General features: G+C 35.1%; 1 protein-coding gene across 22 annotated transcripts in view; it reads left to right on the top strand.

The window, feature by feature from the left end:
- IKZF2 (IKAROS family zinc finger 2) overlaps positions 1-27439 on the top strand; it is a 143631-nt gene that overhangs the window by 86725 nt on the left and 29467 nt on the right. For 18 of the 22 annotated variants that reach the window (XM_039844691.1, XM_039844683.1, XM_039844695.1 and 15 more), the window contains 2 exons: positions 3136-3402; positions 9608-9775. In XM_039844691.1, coding sequence (XP_039700625.1) covers positions 3136-3402; positions 9608-9775 — 435 coding nt within the window. The remainder of the gene's footprint in view (positions 1-3135; positions 3403-9607; positions 9776-27439) is intronic. The other 4 variants (XM_039844705.1, XM_039844696.1, XM_039844697.1 and 1 more) reach the window with 1 other exon arrangement.

The following is a 27439-nucleotide window of genomic DNA, read 5'->3' as shown; positions in this document are numbered from 1 at the left end:
TTATTATAATTTACCTTTTTTTTCTATTTCAGTTCTAGCAAATATGTACTTTTTGATATTCATTTCAGGTATATTCTTTGGATAGAAAGTTCTAAGTATAAGGGTAATATCTATTTTTCAAATGACATTTTTACCCATGTTTGATATTTTGGTGTTCATATTATAGTATTTTCACTATGGAAAATATGATAATTTGACATCAAGTCAAATTCTCATAATTCTGTGCTATTTAGAAATTTAAGAGGCCCATAGTTTGACTCAAAAACTACTCTTTTAGAGTAGTTTTTCTTCAGTTCCTGAAATGGAATGCTGGTCGACTTTTTATTTATTAAATGTACCTTATCAGATGTTGACTAGTTCAGAGAAATAAATGATGGCATTGCTGTAAAATTTGTTATCTTTAGTACATTACTTAAAATAAATGTATGAGGCAGTTTGCCCATAGGTTGGTATATGAAGTAATGCTACATAAAGTCATACTTTTCATTTGTTTTCTTAATTTTTCCTTTAAATGACAGTTATGAGTGAAATATGAGATTACATGTGGTAACCAAATAGTATTTTATCCTGATTAGAAAAACCTTCCCAGAAAAAAAATATCATGGAAGAATATTTTTGGAGTAAGGAAAAAAAACAGTTGAAGCAAGATACAGAATAAAAAAATTCAAAATGTATAATAAGCATGCATGCCAAAAAATACCCTTGAGTAAAAAAGTGAACCAAAATATTTTCAAAACATATCAAACATAGGGCTAAATTCCTTAGTATATAAAGCATTTAAATTCAGTGAGAAAAGACTAACAATCTAGAAAAATGGGCAAAGAACTTTGATAGTTTGCCAAAAAAAAACTTTAAACATAGAAACAGATACACAACTTCACTTGTAATAAAAAAAATGCAGATTAAAAACTAGAGTAAGATACCAATTATTATCTATTAGATTGACAGTTCTATGCGATGATACACAATGCCTGTAATAGTAACAAATAAGAAATGTTAAATTTCTTGATAGAACCTGGATGAATAAATTACTGTACATTTGTAAAATGGAATTTGTGCAGATATTAAAAATAACAATGCAGGGTTCTGTGTACTAATGCGGAAAATATTAAACAGATATTGTTCAATAAACAAAGCAAAGTTAAAGTCAGGTGAATCGTACAGTCTCATTTGTGTAAAATGACTGTATGTACACACATACATGTAAATACAGAAAATTGATTTAGAAAATGAGGATAATGATTGCATTTGAGACCGGAACTGAGGGATGGCTAACTTTAGGTTGAAAAGGACTTTTTATTTTTTATACTTCAAGTTGATTAATTTTTTACTACGTTCATGGATTCTTTAAACAGATAAAACAAGTTGAAAGAAAATTCTTAAAACACCTTACCGCCACAAATTTCTTGACTTTGTTGGGGATTTTAAGATGGGTAAAATATTGTCCCAACTTGTCTCAAAAATCAGTAAAGCAGTACTGATTTCTAAATAAGGTAAAAGAGATGAGGCCAGGAAGGCTATATATCCCTTTTAGATCTCAGAGTAGTTTACATACTATAAGTTAATTAATCTGCACAAAAACCTTATAGAAAAGAGCACTATAGTCCAGAGAAAAATAATAGCTAAGCCCATTTTCTACATTTACTGATTCAATGCTCACATCAGCCCTAGGAAGTGAGTACCATTTTAAAAGAGTACGTAGAGAACTTAAGTAACTTGCAGAAGGTGACGCTGCTTGTTCTCAGTGCCATTGCTAGCATTCAAATCTAGGCAGTGCAGTTACAGGATCCTCACTCTTAATAGCAAAACTGTTCTGCTCCAACTTTATTATGTAGTCTGAATTCATCTCCACTTTGCAAATCAAAGACATGAGACTCAGAGGTTAAATAATTAGTTGACGATTAGTTGCTAGTAAACGTCTAAACTAGCAAGCACCAGAACAATGTTCTTTCTAAATCCAGTGATCTCATTGTACCACTCTGCCTCTGGCTGATAGGGGAGTTCCAAGGAGGGAACAGGGGAAGAGCCATTTTGATAACACTAACTGTCATAAGTACTAATGACAAGTCACAGAATGTGTGGTTTCTCTAAGAAAACAATTACAGTAAAAAGAACTTCCTTTATATGAAAATATTTCCTCTATTCAAGTAATACCAAATAATTTGTTTTGCTCGGTAACCTTGATATGATTTCTTAAGAAATATTCAGGAAAAAACTGGTATTCATTTAAGACTTGCTTCTGCTTTGTGAAAAGACTCTGTCAGCAATCCAGAATGAGGGCTGTGCTAACAAAATTCCAACTTTTCTGTGGGATGATCCAAAAACAGCAAACAGAAGGCATTAAATTTCTTCACAGTCACAAGTGCATGCACGCAGGCTATGCCATTCCTGTCATTCACTGCTTTTCAGTGTGTACATTTTGAAGGTGGAATACTTTGATTTGCAGACTAATATGTTCCATGGAGTACTTTTTTTCACATAGGAAAAAAAAGCAGAGTAGCTTAAGAGCATGTGAGGTCTGTGTACTCTGCCCTACATTTATACAGCTCTTAACTGAATGTATGTGTTTAGTCTGATTTTAGGATATTTGCTTTGACGGCATAGCTTCAAATGTCTAAGACATTTGCTGGATTAAGATCTCGAGTTGTTTCTCTTGCTCAGTTCAGAAGCAGGTTTACACAAGTACTCTGCCATGAAACACAGACTATGAAGTGTATGTGTGTGTGTATAATGATTGTTAAATTAAGAAGAGGTATAGCTCAGTGGATTAAGCAGTATCTTATCTTTTCCATAGTCCTACCTCAGTCTCAGGAGCCTTAGTGACAGACTCGAAAGCCAATACAAGAATTATTTAGGGACTTGCTTTAAAAGTATGTAACTGAGTTAAAGAAATAAATGTGTGCAGAAATAAAGTGTCAGTCTGTTTACCTAGAGCTTTCCTGAGCCATCTCTACTTTCATGCCAAAGCTTTAATAAGATATCATAGAGTATATGTTATGGTTGCATTGGTAATGGGCTGTATTCGACTTAATACAGCATTCCTGACTGTGTTAATAGAATGATAGTGGGTGGAAGAGAGAAGTAAGTGACAACACGTAACATGCATTTAAAATGTCATCTTTTTTTAAATTACAGCAAATTCAGTAAAGCTAGAAATGCAGAGTGATGAAGAGTGTGACAGGAAACCCCTGAGCCGAGAAGACGAGATCAGGGGCCATGATGAGGGTAGCAGCCTAGAAGAACCCCTAATAGAGAGCAGCGAGGTGGCTGACAACAGGAAAGTCCAGGACCTTCAAGGCGAGGGAGGAATCCGGCTTCCGAATGGTAAACTGAAATGTGACGTCTGTGGCATGGTTTGCATTGGGCCCAATGTGCTTATGGTACATAAAAGGAGTCACACTGGTAAGCAGCTGAAAGAATAACCTGATGACTGCCTGTGACATCTGATGTTGATATTACCTGACATCTATTCTCTTTCCTTTTTATTCAGGGGTGGCAATGGTGAAACTACCTTTTCAGAATTCTGCTAGTATTGGATTGCTGAAAAGCAGAGAGTAGCCTGGGTCTTGACTTCCAGCCTTCAAATCTGAATAGCATATCAGAAAAGAAGTTTGGGATTCAGTTTCCACAGTTCTTAATATAGCAATAATATGATAAGGGTTCAAAAGGTATAGGAGAATTTCGTTGTGTAACTTAATCTTTTTGTATTTCTATACATATTTTACCATACCCATGGGCAGGTAATGCAGTTTGCTAGCTAAGAGTTTATACTATAAAATGGTACTCATGCATTTATATAGGGGTGGATCATTTTCACCTTATCTAGTTAACTTCTTGGAATACAATTTCCAATCAGTTTTTGCTTACTACATGTCTCTGTAGTACACAGATACTTATTTTCCCTAGTTTGATCATTTTACCAACTTCCTGGCAAGGAGGTATGTAGTGTGGGGTATAACAGAGGGTGGTGGGTATGCAGGTAGGAATCTGTAATTGTGAAACAGGGCGAGGAAAGAGACCTCAGGTTAATTTATTATGTACTTTTAAATATTCGAGTCATGTAAAAAAACAACCAAAGGAGAAGGCCTTATTTAAATCTCTTTAAATCATTGGGAGCGTGGTGGGTAGGGGACAAAAATGTGATTGTGGCAGATTGTTGACTCTTAAAAAAAGTTTCAAGTTCATATGAAAATTGATTTAAAGGTAATGATCACTTTAACAATAATGTAAAGTAGTAGTATATGGCAAGATATTAATAACTAATACATTCAGAGTTTTAAAATATGGTACTCTTTTGGAAAAGAGATTAATTATAGTACAAAATTGATTTAAAAGGTTGGTTTCTAAAAGATCAATTTAATAAGTCAGTGCTTAAACATGAGAGATACAAGGTACATTGAAGTGTTTTTTCATCCAGATTTCTCATTTACACATGAAGAAACTGAAGCCCAAAATAGTCAAGTGATTTATCCATATCCCTTAGTAAGTTAAGGGCATGTGAGGCTAGAATCAAGGTTTTATGATGTCCAGAGTGGTTTTGTGTAAATATACTGTGCTTGGTATATCAATATACCTACATTTTTTGATGAGGTATTACTATAAGGCTGATAACTTTACACATTATAGTGATAAGTTACATATTAAAATCAGTGTTATTTTAATCAAAATCAACTTTAGAGCTTATACCCTTATTCTAACCATACAGTCACATTTTTATTTTTTGTTTTGTTTTGAAATTTCTTTTTAAATAACATTATATTTTAAAAATATCTTTATTTAAAAATTTTAGAGTAATATTTATATTACTAGTGCAAATCCTTTTTTTGTTTTAATTAAAAAAAGTCTCATGAAAAAGTTAAAAGATCAAGTATGGATACCATATTTGATAAGAAAGGAAAAGTATTAAATAAAATAAGGAGTCTACTTTTCTTCTATGCTCAGGAAATAATTCTAACTGCAGTTCTAAGAGTTCCATAAAATTATAATGTATTCATTATCTCAGAGTAAAAATATTGAGGAAGATAACACTCATTCAAATGTCTAACTTCTCCCATCTAGCAGCATACAAACTAAAAAAAATTAGTCTAAAGACTTTTCAGTTGAATTGTATACAGCGTTCTCTTTAAGGCTAAAAAGTATACTAAAAACAATTTTTGTAAGACTTTTAATAAGCCTTTTATGGTCTGAGAATTAAGAAAATTCAAAGAACCTGAGTATGCTCTCTTGATAATTTAGGTTAATGTTTTACTATCTGAAGTGATTTTCATAAGGGTTGTTGGTTTGTAAACACAGTAATAATTACATACCTACTCTACTGTCCACTTACTTTTTACTACTGTAGTAGAGTTGAATTATTTTGATTATAAAATCATCTAATTGTCTCACCAATTATTTTTAGCTAGTATAAAAGGCACTGTCTTAAATCCTTATAAAGCTATCGGGAAACGTGTTTCCATATTTTTAGTTCATAGAATATCTAATATAGAATTAATAGTGAAAAAGAATACACAACCACTCAATTCATTAAAATGACAGAGTATCAGATTTAATTCACTTCTTTCTCTTTCATACTCTACTAAAGAGCCAATTCCAGTGTCTTATTAATGGCTTAGTGTTATTTCTTTGATATTGCAACTTTAGTAGGTAATCAGGTAATATTGTCATCAGATACTCCAGGCATTTTTCACTGAGAATACAGGTAGAGTAGGGGTGTAGTAAGTTGATTCAAGCATAAACATGAGTTGATACAAACATTATAAGTAGAGACTATCCTTAACATTGCCCCTTTTTGGGGTAGAGTACTCTCATCTTTGTAACTTCAAGTTTTCAGCACAATATTTTGTACATTGCAGTTTTGTGGAGCCATTCTTTCGCTCCAAGGCCCTCTCTATAGGTGCTTGGGATTTTTCATATTCATAGGTGGTGGTTCCATCCAACACAGGAACACCTTCTGTCTTTGATTCACCAAAGCAAGTTAATGCATATACACTTACATTTCAATATAATATTTAAAGACAGATCTAGAAATATGTGTTTATGAAAGTCTATAAAATATTGAAATAGAATTTAATTATTCCATAAGAATAATAGATAACTTCATCCAGTGAATAACTAAAATGGTCCTTGAGTAGATTAGTAGATTGATTAAAAAAACAAAACAAAAACAGAATGAGAATGAAAATGAAGGCTAGCATGGCTGCATCTTAATGTTTTCCTGAATTGAGAGTTGTTAATCCAGACTTTCGTGCCTACCCACAGGAGGATTAGTTTTCCCAAATACAGTAGTCTACTTTGAGTTTTTAAATTGGATTACTCTGTAATGTCACTAATATGTTTAGTAAATTTGTGGGATATTCCTGAGATTTGCTCTATTTACATCTCAAGAAGAATGTGATTAATATTTTTTTCCAGACAAAGTTAAAACTGCTAGAAAAGGACCAGTCGATACAGTCTATTTATTAAAGAAAATACAAATTATAAAAAAGAAATAATTGAGATGTGTTGTTTCAAATTACATAGACAATATAGGTTGTTAACTGAACGTTTTACATAATTATCAGATCATTTTACACATATTTTTATAAGGCTAGGCCAGGAAAATCCCAAAGCATTTAATAAAAGGATTGCTCACATTTTACAGGGATGATGTTTTAGAAAATAATTAGTCAACCCACTTATTTTTGATTTGTTATTAAACAGATTAGGATATGACTCTTCTATTTGGATTATCCCCGGAATATAACAATGTATTCTAAAAAAAAAAAAAATAGTCTCATAAGTTAAACTCTGTTTTCATCCTTGTCTCTAGCAGTGATGTCACTGAGAATTTTCACTGTAATTCCAACTAGATTTAGTGTGGAATACGTGAAAAAAAAACCCAGAAGATTGTTGAAATAATTGTCGTTATGTAATCAAGACATTAAGAGTAGTTAAGCATAATTAGCCCAAAATGAGTAAAACCAAAGAATTAGTATCCAAGAATTAAAAAATTAAGATTTAATTCATATAAAGCCAATCAGTACATCTCAAAGGTTTATCTGATTGAAATTAAAGTACATTATTAACATTGTCTCTTCTTTCTTATCCATAATGGGAGCATGACCATTCACTTTCATCATGCCTCTTTCTTTACTTCCCATAGCCTTGGGAGCATAGCAAATGCCTCCACTCTAGGATTTAGACACTCAGCAACACAGCGATATTTCCCAATATACCTGGACCCATTTTCATTTCTCCTACTCTTTTAAGGATGATTATAGTTCTTAAAAAATATTTGAAGTTATCTGGAATAGTTTGTAAATGTAAAAACTAAATGACCCTGTCATTAATCTCATAAAACTCAATAAGATGAATTTAAAAATTATTTTTAAAAGACTTGTCCTTATATATTTTCTTTTTTAGATTAGCATTATTTAGAATGATAAGTACAGCTCTCTATATTAGAGATTTTAAAATATTTGAATCGTAAGAGGCTTAAAGAAAATATAATTAATATGCTACTGGAGTACTTTTCAGAGGCAAACATGATTTCAAATGTTTTTGTTCACCACCCTAATTTAATTCATTATAAAGTTATTGCATACTAATTTATTACTTGCCTGGGAAACCCTGCATAGACAGATTTGAAAAGCAAAATATTTGGAGTTAAATTTATAATTTACATTTCTATTTTCATACTCTCTAAAAAGTTAATTTCATGAAGAAAGTGTCTCCTGCCTTTTTATTACTAATTCCATAGTAGGTGTGGGGAATAGAAAATCCTGATTTTAAAAAGCTGTAGACTGCTATCCCACTGAAAAAATGTCAAAGAATTAAATTTTACATTTGTGTGTGTGTGTGTGTGCGTGTGTGCACAGGAATGTGTGCATGTGTAAAATAAAAAAGGTTTACCCAAATTAGATTTATTTTAAAAGGTCAACTGTTTTGTAAGACTTCATATGAGAGGTTTTAGGTAAAGTATTTCTCTTTTAAGCTGTACTCAATGTTTATTTAATTTGTCAGTTTTACCAAATGAATCAAAAAAGTTAATTAAGATAAAATTTAAGGTAACTTTGCATGATAGATAATTTTTGTTTTCAACCTCTCCATCAGTATAGGACTTTTTATAAACTTAGCTCATAAGATCTACAGATTTCTTAAGAAAAAACCTTGACCATTGCTGCATATACACAGATTACACTTTTTTGGTATGTGTCTTGTCTTGGTAAATTCTAAAATGAGCAAGTACTGCATACCTGATGTATCTACTTTTCAGTTTCTTTAGAGTTTATAACAAATCTATATGATAGAATGTGCAGTGGCAGCTAATAGAAAGGGACCACAGTTTTCTTTTTTATGCTTCCCACCTTTCTATAATAAAAAGAATCACTGAGTTTTTGTTATATTAAAGGTCACCCCAAAATATTGAGGTTTCGTAATCTAATATTATTACTGTTTCACTTAAAGATATAAAACATGATGATTCTGTTCAAAAAAATGTTTTAAACTATTAAAATTGTGATCATCCAACCTCAAGTACAGAAATGGTCCAGTTTAACCAAAAGGGGATTATTTTTAATTTTATTTTTATTCTAATCTTTGAGCTTTAAAATATTTATGCTATTTATATATTAATTTGTAATATATATCATGTCTATTTTTAGAGATAGACAAACTTACAGTAGTATTTTTTTCATAGTTTGATTAATGGTATCACTTTAATACACTTGCCATTTTACTGCTTCATCAACTACGTGTTTTTGTTTGATGACATTGGTGCATAGCCAGTTAATGATAACAAACTGAACTGATAATTATGGCTTAAACAGTTTTATAGCAATAGGAGAAAAGATTCCTTTCAAACAAATGATTTTTTACAACAAAAAAAGAGAATATACAGGAAATGTCTGAATGAATAATTTTCTTGAATTTTCCATGGTTATATAAGGAAACTTGCCAAAGGTTTTACTGTTAGTGACTAGGAGAATTGAGAGACCTGAGCTATATTTAGATATTTTGTAGTAATGAGCTTTGAACCTAGTTTATTCACTGAACTTCTTCAGTCCCCTGATAAGAATATTATCAGCTAAATGAGAGTTAGACTAAAGCTCCTTTTCAACTCAAAATCTATGTGATTTTTAAGAGAGCATGGTACAGTAAAGAGAGCAAGGTGTAGTCAAACTGAGCGAGATTCAATTATCAGCTCAAGAACTTATTAGCTCTGTTACTATAATCACATGCTTTGATACTTTAACTTCAATTTCTTCATTTGTAAACTGAAATTATAGATACCTGATTAGTAATGTCATTATGAGGACTGAAATATTGTATGTAAAGTCAGTAAACTAATAGCACCTAGTTGTTCAACCAGTTGTCAGTCCTGTCATTGTTATTCTTTTGAATCAATGACAAGAATCCTGCAAATTTATATGAAGAGGGGAAAAGACATTTGACCTAAAGTCTGAGACTTTGTATTAGCAGATCAAATTCTAGGAAGATAAAAGTTTAGGAAGACTCAGGAGGGAATGGATATCCTCAGTACAGAGAACTGGCTCTAGTTAACAGTGTATGGTGAATCAGCCACTCGCACATAACCTCTCTGATCTCTCACCTCTTTACCCTTCCACAGGTGAACGTCCCTTCCACTGTAACCAGTGTGGAGCTTCTTTTACTCAGAAGGGCAACCTTCTGAGACACATAAAGTTACACTCTGGAGAGAAGCCGTTCAAATGTCCTTTCTGTAGCTATGCCTGTAGAAGAAGGGATGCCCTCACAGGACACCTCAGGACCCACTCTGGTAAGTGTTACCAACTCTTTGAGAAGAAAGCTAAAATTTGAGAATTCGAGAGAGTGCTACAGAATAATACACAGTAACTTAAAGCTTTAATACATAGCTAGGAATGAACTAGACAATCCGTTTATTTGTGTATATTGAATAACTGGTAAATCTTGTAGGATGCATGTGGCCCTTTTAGACTTATAGACGTGGGAAAAAGGAGCAATGTCTACTGAAAACTGTCTTATTTCAAGCCACTGAAGTAAGGAAATAGCCGTTACATAAGGTTTCTATGATTTTTTTAATGTGATTATTAGTACAGTAATTATGGTTAATTCCAAATAATGGAAAAATCTGGTGACATATCATAGTTACATACTGATGTTATCATAGAAGAGATGAAAGCTGTGATATTTTTTGACTGGTATAGTGCTCAGACTGGAGCCTCAGTAGGAAATCAAATATTGCTATTTTTAAACTTGAAAATATTATGCTTATTAGAAAATTTGCTATTAGGGTAGTTAGTATTTTATTTTAACACCATTTCTTTTTTTAACTCTCAAACTATAGTCATTTGATGATCTATGAAACTTTTCTCTGCTTCCTAAATCATCATTAAAAATCTTGGAATAAGTTTTTTTAAAAAATGCTAGAATATAGTACATGAAAGAGAATGATTAGAAATCTGAATTAATCTTACTTGACTATTACCTGAATTGCCATAACCAAGAAGTTAAAGGTGGAGAATTAATACAGAATACTCTCAAGCCAGTTTTATATGTTCCTGCTATCCATAATGACATATTAAAATTTTATTTTAATACAAAGATATGATAGAAGTGATATTTTCATCTACATTGAAAAATGGTCTTACAGAGTGCTGTGGATTTTGAGCTAATGCTTGTATTATCTTTCTTTACATTTTTTCCTGTTAAACCTTAAGGCTTTCTTTAGTTTTTTTAACATTAGTATGATAAAGAAAGATAGTTGTACATGAAATGTGTACGACTATTTTAGACATTAACTCAAATTTAGGGCAGTTACAAAAAAATGAAATTAATGCAAATGTTAAAACAAAATATTTTAAGAATATATTTTACTTTCCTTCTTGACCGAATGTAATTCACTTATTTCCAACATTTTATATTTTATTTTGAAATTATGCTATAAAAATTACTTTAAAGTGATATTATAAAAACATTTTTTATTGAAAGTTATTTTAAAGACATGACAGTTATTAGGTAGCCATGTGCTCTGGTTTATTAAAATATTATTGAGTTGACCAAGGATTATATAAAACACAGCTTTTTATTTGTTACATGAAATTGAGGTAAAAATAACTTTAAATGTCTATTTTATTCTTTATAAAATTATGTTGTTTTCAATATCATAGTTTACTGTATACATGTTTCTTTACTGGTGATTGCTTTATTCTTAGAAGTTTCGATGTGTGGTGACACCTCTCGAAGGCATTCGATATTCATCTTGAGTTTTGTTTCCTTGGTTTCCTTTTTGTTCTTTTAACAGATCTATCCCTGTGGGTGGTGTCTAACAAGACATCTTGGTTTTTATGTTAGATTGAGCTTAGCAGCTACAATCAGCTTCTTTATGCAAATTAGGCATGGCCCATCTGGGGGCACCTGGTTGGTAGGTAATGAAGTGAGGGGTGGGAAGAATCATACTCCAAAAGTAAGCCATTCTCATTGGCTTTGGCCAGGCCAGACCTTCAACATTATTTACATGGTTCTACATAATTATAAAGTTTGTGTGTACGAAGCAAAGCTATTTCTGTGAAACTGTATATATTGCTACTTTGAGGTATGGACCTAAAAACATTGTCCTTATAACTACAGGCATGCTGATTTTGCAATTTGGTATACCAAGTCATGATTTTTGCAGATATATAAACAGTGTACTCAAACTGGCTAATTAAAGAGAGTAGCGGAGTGATGAGAAGGAGAGAGCGGTGTCATCTAGTTACTGCAGCATCAAGGGATGATATCAATTCAGTCATCCTTCCAACTGGAATCTAAAATATTAGCCATCACCTAAGTTTTTCATAATAGCTGGAACATAAAACAAAGCAGCTAAAATCCATGCTTCTCTAATTGGTCAGAAAACTCAAATTAATCATTAGAGCATTCTTCTTCTACTACCAATTCTCTTTCTTTTACCTTCTTTATAGCACCTAGGCTGGACGATTTCTTTACCTGATGGGTGACCCAAACCTTAATTTCTATAAATTCTGAGTACCTCATGTTCCTGCCTTTTTGGATTACTGCAGTTTTTCAATAACCGTGATTATTGGGCAAGTTTTTTTAAAGAAGTGTCCTGTGTTCCAAACATAGTTGTTCTTGCCCCCAAATCATCTTGGTAATCTGGAAAAATTACCAATCAATAGTCCACTTCTCTCCTTGTAGTTCAGCAGCTTGAGATGCCCTCAAAGAGCCAGGGAGTACTCTCACCTTCCAATACAGCAGTACTAGGACTCTGATTCCTGGTGGAAACAGTCTTCCCCTAGGCACTGAGAGCTCTTGAACCCCCAATCCCAAGAGTTCATTTCAGCACAGGAAGTAAAAATCCTTTAAATGAGTTACATGATGTATTTCTATTGTGGTCTTTCCTACCTCACTTCCTCTTTGTTCTCAGACTCATGCATTGATGCTGTGGAAGAGATGGCTCTGAGCATATATCATATCCTGTAGACACACCCACTTGGCATCCATACATGGACCATTCCACTAGTAGGCCATTTTACCACTCCATTTAGCTAGGTGATTTGGATGATGGGACATGAGTATGACCAGTGAAATATATAGGTTTGAGTCGATTGCTACATTTCCTTTGCCATAAAATGAATTTCCTGGTTGAGGGCACAATATTTTAAGGAATACCATGGTCATTGGTAAATCATTATGTTAAATCCATGTATAGAGGAGCTTGCAAAAGTATTAAAGGAGGGAGAGGTAAGTCTATATCATGAATATCTATTACTTCCTATGAAGATAAATTTTTCTCTCCTTCATATTGGAAGGAGTCCAATGTAACCTACTTGCCACCAATTGACTGGTTAATCCTGCTGAGGAGTGGTGCCGTATTAGAGCCTCAGCATTAGAAAGCTGTGAACTCAGCAGTGGTAGTTGTGAAATCTGTCATAGAGAGGAGATAGTCTGTGTTGCTGAATCCATGCATGTTTTCCATCCCATTGTCACTTTGTACACGGGCCACTCACTTGAGCAAGCATCAGAGTAGCTAGGCAAAGAATCTGACCAACATTCATAAAATAGACTGATTGATTTGAGTCACCCATCAGGTAATCTTGCCCAGATTATTAAGTGCCATCACACTTTGTACCAATTTTGAGAGGTACATTCAATAACTCTCTCCCAAACCTTCTATCACTAGTCTTCCAGTCTTCTTTTTCTAAGTCTTTGACCATATAGCCATGCCATGTATCACTACCTCAGTCTCCCTCCTTTTATGCAAAGTGTGCAATCTGAAATTCAGCGGGGGGGTGGATATCCTTTCACCACTGCATTTCAGGGCCAGTCCCCTTCAGTATGTTTAGCACATTGGTCACAGATCTTACCAAATACCATTGAATCCATTTACAAACTAGGTTCACACAGTTTCACCCTCCACTTATTGATCATTGAGAACACCCTGTGAGGCCATAGGTGTGGGTTGAGGAGAGATTGTGAAGCAGTAATAGCAGGTATCAAGGATACCTGAACCACTTCCTTGTGAAATGTACTTGGACTTCCCAAACCTGCACGGTTCTAGTTTCATTTAGCAATAAAATGCTTTTGTGCACATCTTTTTAAATGTTATGTTGAATGAGATAACATCTAGTTCATTTTGAGTCGTTTAGGCCACATAGTCAGGTAGAGTCACACGGCCCAGTACTCGGTCTTAAACAGTGCAATAGCAAGTTAGGTGCAGCTTTGCAAATGGAGAATAAGTATTAGTAGAAGATACGTGTCTTTACACCAAAAAAGGGTCTACACTCTGATACTCCTATTGACAGAGATGTTATATATCATCTCTGTCGGCCACAGACATTTCCAAATATCATTGCATTTCTGGATCTTAGATCCAAAGGTATAAGGCAGCTTTCTTGACAGCAGAGGCGTGCTGCAGATCCTTCTCTTGCTCCAGTCCTCTCTCAACACTGGCAGCCTTGTGGATCAGAGCAGCATACCTGATGCGAATCTCCCTCTTCCAAAATCCAAAGAGAGCACCACATTTGTGCCACCTTCTTCATGATGAAAGGTGCAAGGTACAGCAATTTGTCATTTGCTATAGAGGATCAGTTTCAACCTGCCCAGACCACTAGGCCCATAACATTTCAGCAATGTTGCAAGTCTCTGAACTTTTCATGGAGATGATCTCCTATCCTCTAGCATATATCTTACTGAAGCATCTTAGGTATTTACTACTTCCTGCTCATCAAGTCCGATCAGTATAATACAAGGAATGTAATGTTCCAACTTGATGTTCTGTGGGATGTCAAGATGAACAAGATTTCTTTGGACTATATTATGACAAAGAGAGGAGAATTGACCTAACCTGAAGGTAAGATAGTGAAAGTATGCTGTTCCTGCAATGTAAAGGCAAACTGCTTCTGATTATCTTCGTTGATAAGGAATTATTTTTAAAAGAAATTGTTAATAGCTTCATACCTGGTGTCAGTGGTTATGTTAATATGATCCAGTAAAGATACTACAGCTAGAACAGCCATCTGCAGTTGGTATTATGATGTGATTAAGTCTGCATTCATCCACAGAAACATCTAGGTCTGACATTAGCCGAACAAACAGTTTAAATAGGAATGTAATAGGGATCACCATCCCAACATCTTTTAGTTTTAGTTTACCATCTTGGGAGAGGTGACAGTACTAGGGCTGCGCTCTTCAATATGGCAGCCACTAGCCACAGGAGGCTAGTAAGCACCTAAATGAAGTTAGTGCCACATGTTGAAATGACATTTTTGATTAAATAAAGTATATTATTCAAATTTCACCTTTTAACAATGCAGCTACTAAAATATTCCATTGGACAGCACTGTTCTTGGCCCTGCGTGGTTCAGGGGAGCAGTGTAAGGATTCTTCTCACTTCTAAATGTATGTATTCGTATAACGCTGTAAGATGGACTTGGGTAAAGTCTCCATATATATCTTGACCTCAATAAGCCTGCTCTTTGACCGCTGGGCCACAATGGCATTTTAGATTTCGGGAATTAATGTCAATTCAGAGCTAGTTTCATAGATCTGATAACTTCTGGAAGGACTTGGTTATTTTCCTTTTACTAATGCACAGTCATCATCATGAATGACCACAGGTGATTCTGGAACCTTTGGCCAGGTTTCAGGGCCCTTCCTGGAAGGGACTGAGTTTTCACCTAAAATTATGTGACTCTGGGTCTGTGAATAGGTTTAGATGTAGACGGTGGATAAGATCATGAATCCCACCATGGTGACAAAAATGGGTTTTTGCCCACAACTTTTTCTGCCTGTGTAAGTCAGCAGCTTGGTAATCTAACCATCTGTTTCATTCTTGGGGATTCCGTAATCAATTAGCCATTACCATAGAACCCTATGGCACAAAACACTCTGATTATCATCCCATTCCTGTGGCTTGTTAAGGTAATTGCATCTTCCTGAAATGTATGCCTACCACATAGCCTCTGCCACTCTGAGATCCCATTATTTCATTTAAATCAGGGAGCCAAGATCTATTTGCAACATCTATCAATATTCTGTCCATCCTACAGAAGATAGTTACCATAAAGCTTTTCAAGCTTACTGGTTCTTTCCTCACTAATGTAATTCTTTGGTGAAGGGAGTATCCCACGGGCCCTTCCAGTGGTATGGCTAGGGGAAGGCTGAACAGGGTGATTCATAAGAGATCCTTCCCAATAGTCTTACTTACTTGAGCTTTTGGACTTCTTCCAATTTGGTCTGCCAGGAAAATTCTGGCATTTCAACTTTTTACTGTATAAGCCATCATTGAATCAAGGAGTGAATTAATCAGTCACTCCCACCTGCTCAAGGCAATATGTTAAATCCCAAATCCCAGATGAATGCACATATATTGGTAAATTTGTCCTGATCTATACTAGACCATCAACTTGGTATAAAACCCTTAAAATCAATCCATTCTATTCCCTTACATGCTAACTAGACTAGCTGATACAAATTGGCAAAGTTTTGCAATTCTTGCAATGTACACATAGGCTTTCACCTCCTGGATCAGGCCTTGGTTTTAGGCTGTATTAAGATCTAACTTGTTATGAGCCTTGAGACAACAAGAGGTAATAGGAACAAGTCCTGAAAAGAATTGCCATTCTCTGGGTTCTTGCTTCAGCTGAAGCAGTCGAAAGTCTTCTTACTTTATGGGAATACTGATCTGTGGGAATGTTGGTTTCCTTAGATTAAAAGGTAGGGAGTGAAGAGGATTGTGTCTTCTGGTAAGGATGTTTCAGTAATATCTGGGAGTTCAGCATTCTGAACCTCCTCAGTATTTGGTCAAATAGTACCATCCCATGTTTCACCCTTTCCCCATCACTACTTCGTTACCAAGACAGTGGTACTAGTATTGCCCACTTAGCATGGCAATTCCATAAGCCTCCAAATCAGATTCTGGAATTGGTCTTCAGCGTTATTTGCCCTGAGGCTTAAGGAAAGGCACTTTTTAAAAAGCTTACTGAGAAACTTTCTGATATTTTACCTCTGCTCCGATTTGAGCATTCAAGGCCTTCAATTTGTTCTCTCTCTTTTGTATTCTTCTTAGGGGCATCAGAAATAGTCATGTCACACTACAGTCTTCACACTGCACATCACCACTGTTGCTTTAGCAAGTGAAGGCCACAGCTCCTAAAGCCTTGCCTTGCATCTGCACTTCCTTCCATGCCACCACCAGTGATCATTTGAGTAATCATGTTCCAGCACATGCCTGAAATTGCCAGTATTCCATTAACCCCCTGGTAAGGAGGCCATCCTGTTCTCTTCAAACATGAGCAACCCAATGACAGAATGTCATTTTGATTGACTTGGGCCTTGGGCTACTCCTGCTACCCATAACTATCAATCAGGGTCCTGACAGGAAAGCAGCAAGACACTCAAATGGGGGTGCAATTTGGAGATCTCCATGAAAGGACTAATATTTATGAGAGAATGGTTAGGCATAAAGGAAACCAACAATGGATGGTTGAAGTACTCTGAGGCTAGCAATAGCAAGAAAAGATAGTAGCAGCTCAATGTGTGAAGAGACAAGGGGATGGAGAGGTCACTGGCATTAAGAGAGGTAGGAGACGGTTTTGAACACTGACTTTTAGTAGATGAATGTACACCTGCTAACCCGTGACTGAAAGATAAACACCTTGACCTCACTCTTTCCACCCTCCAGTCTCTTGCCGATCGATACCTCACGTTAACTGATCCTAAACAGAAGCCAGGGGACAAAGAAGCCTATTGAAGAAGCCAATAGAAATTAGCTTTATGCAGCAGCAGAGTAGAGCAAAGAAGGGTGAAAATGGCTATGGAGGCAAAACAGAGAATCACAGATTGAATAAAATTTAAGAACTAGTGCTTAAAATAACTAGTATAGGGTATTAAGTGTAATGATTTTAATTCCAATTTCTGTTTGTTTTTTTTTTATCAATATTGTTAGTAGTAGAAAGTATTTTGCCCCACCCCCATATACTTTGGGTAATGACTGTCCATTGTTTTCTTTTATTTAGTTTTTGTTATAAAACCCTTGTATCTGACATGAGCAAAACCAGGTAGTTTATTGACTAATAGCAGTAAGTCTAGTAACATGAGAAATTCTTTTAATAATAAAAGGTCTTTACATTTAAAAATATAAAATAGACATTTAATCATTTCTCTTTTGATATAAGGCCAAGCCCTTTTCTTTTAGTGAAGAATCTGGTTTTGGAATTCCATGTAATTTTCCTGGCCTGTATCACACTCGTAATGCATCATCTCTAATTCCATTTTCAGTTTCTTTATGTCCTTTGTAATGCCATTAGACTTCTATTAAATTTTAAATATTTTTCTCACTAATTTTTATTGTCTTTACCCATCCCCCAATTCTTTAGCTTTCTTTTTTTAATCAACTACCTTTGTTTCATCTTTCCAAAGTAGTAAAATAATTTTTTGTAGAAACAACTTCCTTTTGTACTTATTTCATTGGAATATAGATATTTGAATAATTTACGTAATCATAATAACAGGTGCAGCTGGCATAAACAGGTGAGGCTAGAGTCATAACTGACTCTTAGTGACTATCTAGTTCAACTACTGGAAGTGTTTATGTGAGCATAGGAAAGAGGGGCCTATAACTACTAGGAATTCAGTGTTTCAGGTGACCCATCAGTATGTTTTTCAAAGGGAGGTCAGTCAAGAGAGCTTCTTGCTATTATAATTTCTATTTTACGGATCGGGAGACTGAGGCACAGAGAGATCATGCAGGCAGAACCTGGATTCAAACTCCAAAATCTATATGTTATGCTATGGGATAAATAACAACTCAGTATGTTAATTCTATAAAATTTTAACTCTATTAAGTTAGCTCAAATGATAAAGAATACTATCTGGAAGTCAAGAGGTTGACATCCAGGTTTTAGAATGGGCTCACTGCAGATTAGCTATGTTACTTCGAGTCACTTAATTTTATCTTCAAATCTCCCTATGCTACTAATATCATATGGTGCTTAGTACAATGTGTTTTCTTTTCTCCTGGGACTTTGCTGCTGATCAGTTACTATGACCAACACTTCAAGAGCAAAAGAGTAGTCCCCACTCCCCACTTTTTTAATATATTGCTGTAATTTAACTTTTAAAATAGATTTGCATGAAATGGAATAGGTTTTAAGTGGAGGTTGTCAGATGATCTTAACAGTACCAACATTACCTCTCTGCTACTACTGTCTGCTAACCTGATTGTAAGAGCCATCTTTGACATAGACAGTTTCTGATTTTTCGCTTGTGGTCTAGACATAGTTTGTTCACTCAAAACACATTCCCTTTTGATAAATATTTTTGTAAAAGCTCCCCTTGTCTTGCTGAAAACCAGCAGAAGTGTAAAACAATGTTGAATTTTTCCTCACTCACGCTGGAACAGGAAATGAGTTTAAGTGTACAGAAGCCTGATTACTTGATTTGATTGCATGTTTTAAATTTTGATTACAATCATTGATAACATTTTTAAATTTTGAAAGGATGCCTGGTTTTACAAATAATAAATCAGAGCCCTTTAAAGAGCAAAAATACTTTGGTATTGTTTACCTTTATTTGCCATGGAAGTTTGTTTTCTAATAATGCTTTTTTTAAGAGTATAGTTTTATTATTTCTAGAAATAGACCAAGAGCAGATAATTTTTTTCAGTAGCAGATAATTGTCAACAACTCCTATATTTTTTTCCCCACTTCTTAATGATGTAAGAAATCATCACCTTTCTTACTTTAGTTATGGCAGTTCAATATCCTATTTATGAAATATTTTCCATTCAGGAAATAAAAAATAAAATGATATAGTCTAAGTTTTATTTGTACAATGATCGTCAGTGTTTGATTTATACTTAAAATTAATAATAAAATAAAACTAAAAAATAAAATTAAAAAATGTCATTTGTTATGGGTTATTTAGAGCTATTCTTTTTGTCTTAATGCTGGGCATGTCCTTAGAATTCCTTTATTTCATTGCAATTATGTTGGCTAAATTTTAGCGTATCTAACAATTGCATCTCTCCTTCTACTTTTGCCCCTTTGCAATACACACAAAAAAATGAATGGCTGATAAAGAAAAAAATATATATGTGTATTATCTTTAATTATCCGAAATTTAAATTACATTTTAAGAGGATGTGGAAGGAGAGGAGAAAGAGAAAGAAATAGGAGTTGGAAAATATCATCAACAATATATCAGCTAAAGATCACAGTCAAATTTTTTGCCCAATGGGAAAATATACTTTTATAAACATGTCCCAACCTTGTACATTATATAAGGTTGCAAGAAAATAAAAGGCACTAATTTCTACTTTAAACTCTCTATTCCTTAATCTTATAACTTATCACACAAATCATCTGACCTGCTTTATATAAATTTGTAGCATAACATAGTATTTTTGAGTTTTTAATGATAAATCATTGAATCAGTGTTCCTGCTACAGAATTTTTTTTAAATTAGATACTACTTTTAGGTTTTTAGTTTAACAAGTTATTATGGATCTTTCATTCTTAGAAATTTGGTTTGTTTGCTTCATATGTTCTATATTATTCCTTTTATCTTATACTCAATTCATTGAGGAAATAGTATTTCAATTAAGCCATGGACCCCTATCAATCAAAGTAATAGCATACTTGTTATCTTTTCAATCTAGGAGGAACTAGAATTGCGTATTTTTTTCTCATTAGTATTTCAGGTATATTTCTCACATACTCTAATGTTGTGCCCAAATTAAATATTTAATTTAGAATAGAAGCATATGTATTTCTAATGTATGGAAATTTATATAATATGTGTGTTATAAATTCCTTTGCATAAATTATAAAGAAAAAGCAAACAGTAAGAATGCTTCTCAAACTATCTTAAATGTTTTTATGCCATATCTAAAATTCAGTTTTGGCCATTGGATTATACTGGATTCAGATTACAAAATTTATGTATTGCATAAAAATGGACTATTTAAAAAACATTTAAAAATGAAAAATCCTAAAATTTTAATGAAATTTATGTATTCCAAATTTTTATATTCTAAAAAAAGCCAAACTATTCCTTAGCACTAGCATTTTTTAAAATATTAAAAAAAAATTTTCAATTAAAGTTGGCATACAGTATTATATTCGTTTCAGATATACAATACAGTGGTTAGATATTTATATAACTTATCAAGGTAATCAACTTGATAAACCTAGTCCAGTCTGACACCATACCTAGTTATTACAATATTATTGACTATATTCCTTAGGCTGTACTTTATAACCCCATGACTATTTTGTAACTACCAATTTTTACTTCTTAATCTCTTCCACTATTTCGCCTAGCCTCCTACCCGCTCTCATCCGGCAAGTCTCAAAATGTTCTCTGTATCTATGAGTCTTTTTTCTGTTTTGTTTATTTTGTTCTTTAGATTCCACATGTAAGTGGAATCATGGCACTTGTCTTTCTCTGTCTGAATTACTCCACTCAGCACAATACCCTATCGGTCCATCCATGTTGTTGCAGTTGGCAAGATTTCATTCTTTTTTTTATGGCTGGGTCATATTCCATTTTATATATGTACCACTTCTTATTAATCCATGCTGTCTCTTGTGGATAGCACATGTCCATTGATGGACACCCAGGTTACCTCCATATCTTGGCTATTGTAAATAATGCTGCAATGACCGATGGATGTGCATGTTCCTTCAAAGTACTATTTTGGGTTTCTCCGGCTAAATACCCAGAAGTGGGATTTCTGAGTCTTTCTTTGTGTCCTGTTATAGCCTCTGTTTAAAAAATCTATTTTGTCTGGTATAAGTATTGCTACCCCAGATATTTTTTTTTTCATTTTCATTTTCATGAAATATCTTTTTCCATCCCTTTACTTTCAGTCTGTGTGTGTGTCTCAATCTGAACTGAATCTCCTGTAGACAGCATATATAAGGGTCTTGTTTTCTTATCCATTTAGCCACCCTATTTTTCGATTGGAACATTTCATTATTCTTCATTTGCAGTACTTGTTGACAGACATGTAGTTATTGCCATTTTATTATTCATATTTTTTATCTTTTTTTTTCCTTCTTAAAGAAGCCCCTCTAACATTTCTTGTAATACTAGTTTGGTGTTGATGAACTCCTTTAGCTTTTTCTTTTCTGGGAAGCTCTTGATGTCCTTTGATTCTAAATGATAGCTTTGCCAGGTAGAGTAATCTTGGTTGTAGGTCTTCGATTTTCATCACTTTGAATATTTCATGCCATTCCCTTCTGGACTGCAAAGTTTCTATTGAGAAATGAGCTGACAGTTTTCTGAGAGCTCCCTTATAGGTAACAAACTGCTTTTTTCTTGCTGCTTTTAATATTTTCTCTTTATCTTTAACCTTTGGCATTTTAATTATGATGTGTCTTGGAGGTGCCTTTTTGGGTTCATCTTGTTTGAGACTCTCTGAGCTTCCTGTGGTTGTATGTCTATTTCCTTCACCAGATTAGGGAAGTTTTCCATCATTATTTCTTCAAATAGGTTTTCAATTCCTTGCTTTCTCTCTTCTCCTTCTGGTACCCCTGTGATGAGAATGTTGATATGCATGATGTTGTCCCAGAAGCCCCTTAAACTATTCTTCTTCTTTCTTCTCCTCCTCCTCCTCCTCCTCTTCTCCTCCTCTTCTTTTCTTCTTCTTCTTTTTGATGCTTTTTTTCTTGTTGCTGTTCTGATTGGGTGTTTTCTGCTACTTTATCTTCTAAATTACCGATTTGACCTTCTGCTTCATCTAATCTGCTGTTGATTCCCTCTAACGTAATCGTCATTTCAGTATTATATTCTTCACTTCTCACTGGTTCTTTATTTTTTTCTATCTCCATTTTTGTTTTCTATCTTTTTGCTAAAGTTCTCACTGAGTTCATCTACTCTAACCCTAAGTTTATAACTTATAACCAGTGTTTTGAACTCTGCATCTGGTAGATTGCTTCTCTCAATTTTGTTTAGTTCTTTTTCTAGAGCTTTGTTCTTTCTTTCATTTGGGACATATTTTTTTTTCACACTATATTGGCTGCCTCCCTGTGTTTGTTTCTATGTATTAGATAGAACTGCTTTTTCTCCCGTTCTTAGTAGAGTGGCCTTATGTAGTAGGTGTCTTATGGGGCCCAGTAGCACAGTCTTCTCTGGTCCTCTGAGCCTGGTGCTCCAGGTGTGTCCCTTGTATGGGTTATGTGCGCCCTCCTGTTGTAGTTGGGCCTTGGTTACTGTTTGCACCACAGTGGCAGGGGTTGACCCTTGGGCTGATCATTTGTGAGAACTGGTTGGTGAGGGCTGACCCTGTGGAGCAGGCTTTGGTGTCTATAATTCCTATTTTATAGATGAGGAGACTGAGGCACAGAGAGGTCATATAGGCAGAACCTGGATTCAAATTCCAAAACCTATACTCTGTGCTATAGGATAAATGACAGCTCCATATGTTAATTCTATAAAATTTTAACTCTATTAAGTTAGCTCAAATGATAAAGAAAGAATACTATCTGGAAGTCAAGAGGTTGACATTCAGATTTTAGAATGCGCTTACTATGAATTAGCTATGTTACTTCGAGTCACTTAATTTTATCTTCAAATCTCCCTATGCTACTAATATCATATGGTGTTAAATACAATGAGTTTTCTTTTCTCCTGAGACTTTGCTGCTGATCAGTTATTGTGACCCAAAGAGCAAAAGAGTAGTCCCCACTCCCCACTTTTTTATATATTTTGCTGTAGTTTAACTTTTAAAAGAGATTTGCATTTCAGCCTCGCTATTCCTTCCCCACTCCTTACCCTCTGGTAACCACTAGTCCATTGTCCATGTCCATGAATCTCTGTTTGTTTGTCCTGTTCATTTGTTGCTTTTAGGTTTATATCCCACATATAAGTGATGTCATGTGATTTTCAGCTTTTTCTGTCTGGCTTATTTTGCTTAGCATGATTATCTCGATGTCTATCCATGTTGTTGCAAATGGCATTATTTCATCTCTTCTTATGGCTGAGTAATGTCCCATTGTATATATGTACCACAGCTTCTTTAGCCAATCATCTATCGTAGGACACTTTGCTTGCTTCCATGTCCTGGCCACCATGAATAATGCTGCTATGAACATCGGTGTGCAAATATCTTTACGGATATGAGTTTCCAAGTCTTTGAGGTAACTACCCAGTAGAGGGATTGCTGATCATATGGTACATCAATTCTTAGTGTTTTGAGGAACCTCCATACTGTTTTCCATAGTGGCTGTACCAATTTGCAGTCCCACCAGCAGTGTATGAAGGGAGGGTGAAGTGGGTAAAGAGGATCTAATATATGGTAGCTGAAGAAAACTGGACTGCCCTTGGGTGTGTTGTCCTCTAGTGCAGCCTCAGGTGAGTGGTGGTCTAGCTCAGTGGAAGCCAGCCTCTGAGTTTGCTGGCCCCAGGGCCTCCTGGGAGGGGACCCACTGCAGGCAAAGTTCAGCTACACCTTGTACACTGCCCAGGGTCACCTGGCAAGAGTCAGTCACCAAGTAGTCCAAAGATGGCCACCGCCCATGCTGGGCTTAGAGGTGCCTTGAGAGGCCAAGCTGTGAACTGAGGCCTGGCTGCCGCTAGTGCCAGGCTTGGTGCTGCTCAGCAAGAGGTATAGGACACACTGAAGCTAGGTACTGCTTGTTTGGGTTTTATGAACCTTTAAGAGATTTTAGGAAAGTCTACAGCATGAGCCAAGACCGATTATTTGTATGGAAAAGCCACTGGAGGCAGCTTGGGTGGGCCTGCAAGAAGAGAGGGATAGGGTCTCAGGGAATCACCTGAGCAGGGATACCTGTGTTAGCTAGGTTGATAGAAACCCAGATATGGCAGCCACCTGTGTCTGCATGTGGGGATAAGGGAGAGCTCAACAATGGAGCAAAGGAATCTGCCAGCACTTATGTCTGGGAAAAAGCTGCCTATCCAGCCCTAGCCCTGAATCCTGACAATTCACTTTCTCCACGTATGTGCCTGGTGCTTTTCAATCAGCTGCCCAGTTCTGGAGCTCAGAGCAAGTTAGTCTATCAGTGACTAAGTCCGCACACAGGCTCTTTAAAAGGAACACCTAGGACTCCAGTAGCCTTCCGTCTCAACCACAATCTGCTGGTTTTACAGCCAGAGGTTGTGGGGACTTCTCTTTATGGCACTGGAACACTGGCTGGGGAGCCCAATGTAGGGCTGGGACATCTTGCTCCTCTGTAAGGATTTCTGTGTGAAATAGGCTGGTCCCACAACTGCATCCAGCAGCCGAGATATCCCTCCTGATTCTCAGCTGCTGGATGCAGTTGTGGGACCAGCCTATTTCACACATTCATCCCTCTTCTGGTCTACAGATGACCTCTTCTTTATGTTGTAGGACTTTTGTTTAGCCAGACCTCAGGTGACTCCCAATGATGGTTGTTCTGTAGTTATACTTTTGACGTGGTCACGGGAGGAGGCGAGCACAGCATCTACCTGCTACACCATCTTGACCGGAAGTCAACACTAGCATATTTTTAAGATGCCTGTTTGTTATAATGCTAAGGTATTATACCAAGATATATAAAATATCAAGCAGATCAGTGCAGAAATTGTTTCTCATATTTTTGTTCATCATATTTTCAGAAAATAAGAATTACTTTGTGTTTTTAATAAGACCTGCTATAAAATTCTAAGTAAAACCTTTGCTTTCAGTTAAACCAGTATTTAGTATATAATTCTTTATTTGGAAATAAATTCGTAAAAATAGTTTAGCTTATCCAGTCATGTGCTGCTTAACCAGGGAATGGGAGGAGTTGGGATATATTCTGAGAAATGTGTCATTAGGCAATTTTGTTGTGTGAACATCATAGAGTGCACTTACACAAACCTAGGTAGTATAGACTACTACTGTAATTTTATGTGCTAGTCTTTTATACCACTTTTATACCTGCATCACCACACACATGTAAGGCGTTGCACTGCAAAATTACGATGGCTACTACATCACTAGATGATAGGACTATTTAAGCTCCATTATAATCTTATGGAACCACCATTGTATAGGCGGTCCTTTGTCAACTGAACCATTGTTATGCTGTGCTTGACTGTAAATCTGTATCACATAACCCTGGAGTAATTGATTTTTGAGGAACTTTCCAGTGTCAAAGTGTTTTTCTGATGTAGGGTCAGTAAGCCTACATTATTCTGAACAAATATCTAGTTTATTTCCAAACACCTCAGGAATGTTGAATTTTACAACACTACTTTATTACCTATTCAATATTTGACAATTTTCAGCTAAAGAAGTTTGTTCTTTATGTCCAATTGTCAGTTTAAAGCTATTTTGTCCTATAAAAAGGAACTGGACCAGATGTACTATGTAAATACCCATCTGTTAAAAAAAACAACTTCCTCCTCATTGTACGTTTTTAGTTTTTTTATATCAGGACTGTATTTTTATTTTTCAGGACCTTGTAATTTCAAAGACTTTATTTTATCCATAGAAAGTAGTTCAGAAACATTGAATGCTTATATTTGCTCTTAATATTGATTTTGAAAAACAATCTGTTAAGTACACTGCTGCAAACTCAGTGTTTTGTTCAGTTATAACTATTAATGAATAAACACCTATAAAATAAAGTGTTGACTCACCCTGCTTTTGAGTATATTTGGACATTCACCTTTAGTGGAATGTTAAGCCAACCAACAGGCATTTTTAAAGTATAAACTACATACTCTCAGATAAACTGGTAAGAAGAGAAATCGTTCTCCTTATTTTCCAATTTCTTGAAAATAAAGTTCAAAAGTAGCATCTGGTATGGGTTGAGATAGAGCTAACCTTTGACCATACTGTTAAAGAAATGACTTAATGTCAGTGTTCTAGTTTTGTCTCATATAAGACAGTCTGTTAATTCATCATGAGAATGATATGCCCTCAAACATATATTTCTTACTAAAGAAGTTACTACCACAGCCACATTGCTTCCTTAAATTGCTGACTGATCAGGAATTCCATTAAACTAAAAGGTATTCTTAAGCGCATGTAGCATTTGTAATCGCTCATTCTCTTTTCTAATACGCCCTCTTTCCATCTTGTTTTATTTAAACTATCTTCCTCTCGTCTCATCTTTTGCCTTCTACTCTTTCGTCTTTCTCATAGATTTTCTTCCCAATTCTTCGTTTACTTCAAAATTATTTCGCTTTATTTTTTGAGGTGACTGCCAGAAAAAGTACATAAATAAGTAACTTTAGTTTATATTACATACAAAATGACTTTTATAACATGAAATTGCTGCAGGTTATAGACCTCTGGATATTAATAGTAATGTTTTTTGAAATGAGTGGAGTAAAAATATGTCTGAATATTAGATACTTGGCCAAAAGATTATCATCAGTTATTTTTATATTGACATTATTTTAAAACCTTGATCACCATGATTTTCTACCAGATTTGCCAAAGAGGTCCATTTAAAAAATACTAATTTATTTGCCAGTAGATAATGATAGACATATTGGATTAAATTATGCTGGTTCAGAAATTGAATCTAGTGCAGCTCATTCATAATAGTGATGGTGCATTAAGTGTAGTATAATTTGTCCTGCAGGCTTCCCACGAGAAGGAACTGTTTTTACCTGATTGTAGACCTGGCACCTGGCCCACTCTCTGGGTGATCTCCCAAGTGTGAACTTTCCCCACCCTCCACCCCTTCCTTTCCTTCCTGGAGGTGGTTGATAGAGTGGATTACTCTGATAATTATACAGGCTGTGTCAGTTGCACACATGATTTGCATAACTGTGCTATGCTGATTTCACCCTTCAAATCCTGATACTGATGCCCATGGTGCCTTCTCTGTATGCTTTGCAATAAACACTGAAGGGATTAGTATCTTCATTCCTGACTCTTAAAACATACACTTGAGACCCTGCTCATTGAAATTTGATTATGAGGGAAAAGCCACTTTCAGTCAGATCAGCTGATAAGATAATCCATGTGATCTCCACC

Source organism: Pteropus medius, unplaced genomic scaffold, assembly GCF_902729225.1.
Source record: "Pteropus medius unplaced genomic scaffold, Ma_sr-lr_union100, whole genome shotgun sequence".
Taxonomy (NCBI): Eukaryota; Metazoa; Chordata; class Mammalia; order Chiroptera; family Pteropodidae; genus Pteropus; species Pteropus medius.
The sequence above is the reverse complement of the archived record's forward strand: the minus strand, read 5'-3'. Positions and strand labels throughout refer to the sequence as shown.